Source organism: Castanea sativa, chromosome 1, assembly GCF_040712315.1.
Source record: "Castanea sativa cultivar Marrone di Chiusa Pesio chromosome 1, ASM4071231v1".
Lineage (NCBI taxonomy): Eukaryota > Viridiplantae > Streptophyta > Magnoliopsida > Fagales > Fagaceae > Castanea > Castanea sativa.
The window spans coordinates 21,692,110-21,696,375 of NC_134013.1; the positions used below are offsets into that span (position 1 = coordinate 21,692,110).

The window sequence follows — 4,266 nt, forward strand, 5'->3', positions numbered from 1 at the left end:
TATTGAAATGACAATACCAAATAGAACCTTAATTATAGGCCAAATCCCAAAAATAGCAATGAAAGACATTTCAATAATAATAATAATTGACACCCATGCATTTATCAAAAAAAATAATAATAATAATAATTGACACCCATGTTCCAGGCTTCCAGCCCCATAATTAAGTGGATGCCTCCCTCCCTTAAAAAAAAATCGAAGTTTGGCACCGACATTACCCAGAGTCCATTTTTACAATACCCATAGTCCACGGACAGAAAGGGGGAAAAAACACATTCGAAGAGTTGACCCAACAACTTTGTACTTCCCATTTCCATTTTCCATCAGTCGGACTTTCCTTCCCAAAACCCTGGGTAACGCCAGAATTACAATTTTTACCGCAATTTGCAAGTTTTACTTCACCACTTTACACTTGTCACGTGAGTGGTAGATTTTACCTTAATCACCTTCCACCACGTATCCGTCTCAGCAAACCAGAAAAAATAAAAAAATAAAAAACAAAAACGTAAAAAGTCTCAATCACCGTAGGCCGTACGCGTGGTATGCCAATAAAATAAGCAAGATCTGATCTGGTAGTATTTATTTTCTCTCTCTGTTATACTCTATATGGTCTTTATAGTTTATACTGTAGTAGTTAGTAGTAGAATTAGTTAACACTGTACAAATGCTTTATTTATTTCTTTCTTTCGAAAAGCGCCCAGTGCTGACACGGCACACCAGACACAGGCACAGCTCTTGCATTTCTGTACACTTCCGTAAATACTGAATACAACCAGATCCCAGATCAGATCAAATCCAACGGGAACAAGTCACGCCACGTAAGCGGACTCCAACCCCCCGCTCTTTTAATTAATTAAAATCCCCCTTCTACCCTACCTTTTTCCGCTCACCCGGTTCTCGTGCCCTCCCTCTCTCTCCCAACAGACAAACCACAGAGAAGAGAGAGAAATCAAAAAGCAGCAAAAATCTAGAAACAAACCAAAAATTTTTTTTAAAAAAAAAAAAGCAAAGAAAACGAAGCAGAAAACATCGCTCAGATATTTTTCCTCCAACCCAAATACGACACCGTCCCTAAAAGTCACCGGATCCGACGTCGTTTTCGACAGATCGGAGTCCCCTCGCTTCAGATCTGGAATAAAAACAAACCCACGGTATATCCATTTTTTTTTTGGTATGTTTTTCGTTGACCAAGTGTGATTTTTTTTTATTTAATGTGAATTAATTCAACTAAACCTGGTTTATAGTTTGTGACTGAAGAAGAAGAAGTGTGGTTTTGGTAGAGATGGCGCCGAGTACGATACGGAAAGCGATCGGGGCCGTGAAGGACCAAACCAGCATCGGGCTCGCTAAAGTGGCGAGCAACATGGCTCCGGACCTCGAGGTTGCAATCGTGAAAGCCACGAGCCACGACGACGATCCGGCTGACGAGAAGTACATCCGGTCCATAATCAACCTCACTTCTTATTCGCGCGGATACGTCCACGCCTGCGTGTCCGCCGTGTCCAAGCGTCTCGGCAAGACGCGGGACTGGATCGTGGCTCTCAAGGCGCTCATTCTAGTCCACCGCTTGTTGAACGAGGGCGACCCCGTGCTCCAGGAGGAGATTCTTTACGCCACGAGGCGAGGTGCCAGGCTTCTCAACATGTCGGATTTCAGAGACGAAGCTCATTCTAGCTCCTGGGACCACTCTGCTTTTGTTCGAACCTACGCTATGTATTTGGATCAGCGGCTCGAGATGGTTCTTTTCGATCGGAAAACCTCTACTTCTTCTTCTACTTCTACTTCTACTTCTACTGCCGTTGTTCCATACGACGGCGGCAGAGATAATTTCCGGTCTCCTCCGCCGTCGAGGCCTTACGAGTACGATTACGGCGGCGGCGGCGGCGGCGATGGTAGTGGGTATGGGGGCTACGGCGGGATGAGGCGGACACGGTCTTTCGGAGACGTGAGCGAGGTGGGTCAGGATAAGAGGGTCTCTGTGGTTGTGACCCCATTGAGGGACATGAAGCCTGAACGGATTTTTGGGAAGATGGGTCATTTGCAGAGGCTATTGGATCGGTTCTTGTCGTGCCGGCCGACGGGTTTGGCGAAGAATAGCCGAATGATTTTGATTGCTTTGTATCCTGTGGTGAAAGAGAGTTTCCAGTTGTATGCTGATATATGTGAGGTTTTGGCTGTTTTGCTTGATAAGTTTTTCGACATGGAGTACCCGGATTGCGTCAAGACTTTTGATGCTTATGCTAGTGCGGCTAAGCAGATTGATGAGCTTATTGCGTTTTATAATTGGTGTAAGGACACGGGTGTGGCTAGATCTTCGGAGTATCCGGACGTCCAGAGGATTACTGGTAAGCTTTTGGAGACATTGGAGGAGTTTGTGAGGGATAGGGCTAAGAGACCCAAGAGTCCAGAGAGAAAACCGGAGCTTCCGCCTGTGCCTCAGGAGGAGGAACCAGTACAGAGTATGAATGAGATAAAGGCATTGCCTCCGCCGGAGAATTACACTCCTCCGCCTCCCCCAGAGCCGGAGCCTGAGCCTCCTAAGCAGGAAGTCGTTGAAGACTTGGTGAATTTGAGAGATGAGGCGGTTAGTGCAGATGATCAGGGGAATAGGTTTGCATTGGCTTTATTTGCTGGTCCGGCGAATGGTGCAAATGGGTCATGGGAGGCATTCCCATCTAATGGACAGCAGGAAGTGACCTCGGCTTGGCAGACTCCAGCTGCTGAACCTGGAAAGGCTGATTGGGAATTGGCATTGGTCGAGACAGCCAGCAATTTGTCGAAGCAGAAGGCAGCAATGGGTGGTGGGATGGATCCGTTGCTGTTGAATGGAATGTATGATTCAGGAATGGTGAGGCAGCATGCCAGTACTGCCCAATTGAGTGGCGGGAGTGCCAGCAGTGTGGCATTGCCAGGGCCGGGGAAGAGTGCCACGCCTGTATTGGCTCTCCCAGCCCCGGATGGAACAGTCCAGACAGTAAATCAGGATCCATTTGCTGCATCATTAAGCATTCCGCCCCCATCTTATGTGCAAATGGCTGATATGGAGAAGAAACAGCATTTACTTGTGCAGGAACAGCAGGTATGGCAGCAGTACGCCAAGGAGGGGATGCAAGGTCAAGCTAGTTTGGCCAAGATGAGTGGAGCCGGATACTATGCTGCAGGCCCGATGCCCATGATGCCTTATGGAATGCCGCCAGTCAGTGGAATGGGAGCTCCGGCTGGGTATTACTACGCTCCTTACTGATTTTGCCTTGTCCCACATAACTATAATCGCTTCTCGATGCCTAATTTCTTGTTGGTTTTATAGTGTTTTACCTCATCTTAATGCTGCTATCTGTGTATGAGAACGGTGGGGGAGAGATTCAGGGGGCTGAGTTGAAATGATATTTGTGATATTTGGAGAAATTGATGCCGGGAATGTGTAAACTAATCATGATGTCTGTGTGTTTTGTAATATTAGATTTTCTTGACATATTTCCATTCATGTGTTCCTTGTTTAGAAACATGAAATTAACTCCATTGAATTTGATTGTTGAGTATAGGCAATGTTTGTTAGGCCTTAAGTTTCTTGCTATTACTAGTCCTCTGTTTAGGCTTATCATCCCTTTGTTCTTGGCTAAGGGATCCCCCATCAGATTAGGTAACCTGAGAAATATGTCACTGTAAACCCCTTGTGAGATCTTCATTAATCAGGACAAGGATTCAATTCTGCCTCATTAGTCAACCAAATATTGAAAAAACCAATTTTGGTTGTAGGTAAGTTACGGATTCTTTTGGTTATTAACTGGGTAAGACTGTCAATGGGGTGGTTGTGGAAACTAACTAACAAGGTAACTAACCTATCGGTCATTTTTTCAGGTGGTTGTCAATGGTGTATTGGTAAGTTATGTCACTTTCATGGATATTACAATTATATTTATGAGTGCAGAGATGAGAGGTATTTAGGTGAAATTTCTTTTCTAACTTGGTGTCTTGCTTGAATCTGAAGCAAATTTGGCAGATTTATTTCACTGTACAATACCTCTATTGACTATAATTGTCAATACAGTTAATAGCTTAATTTTTCTATTTAGAAACGACCTCAAATGGAGTTCAGGACTCGTTGGGAACTTGGATGCGGGTATACTTTATCAATAAAAAACACTAATAGTCTAATACAGACAACTAAGGAATAAAGTTATTGCTAAAAGGACATGGGAACAGTAATTGACTAACTGCTATGACATGAGAATTGCACTGCTGCATTTGATCTCTTAATCACGTTTC

The 4,266-nt window shown here is 44.6% G+C and overlaps 1 protein-coding gene across 6 annotated transcripts; it reads left to right on the top strand.

The window, feature by feature from the left end:
• Positions 1-691: 691 nt before the first annotated feature.
• Positions 692-3,480, top strand: LOC142612208 (putative clathrin assembly protein At4g32285). 6 transcript variants are annotated; one of them, XM_075784330.1, is made up of 2 exons: positions 692-1,171; positions 1,245-3,480. In XM_075784330.1, the coding sequence occupies exon 2, from the start codon at positions 1,283-1,285 to the stop codon at positions 3,242-3,244; it is 1,962 nt and encodes a 653-aa protein (XP_075640445.1). In that variant the 5' UTR covers positions 692-1,171; positions 1,245-1,282; the 3' UTR covers positions 3,245-3,480. The 6 variants fall into 6 exon arrangements, with proteins under 6 accessions (XP_075640445.1, XP_075640456.1, XP_075640461.1 ...); XM_075784341.1 differs by having other exon boundaries at positions 1,258-3,480; XM_075784346.1 differs by having other exon boundaries at positions 1,281-3,480.
• Positions 3,481-4,266: the final 786 nt, after the last annotated feature.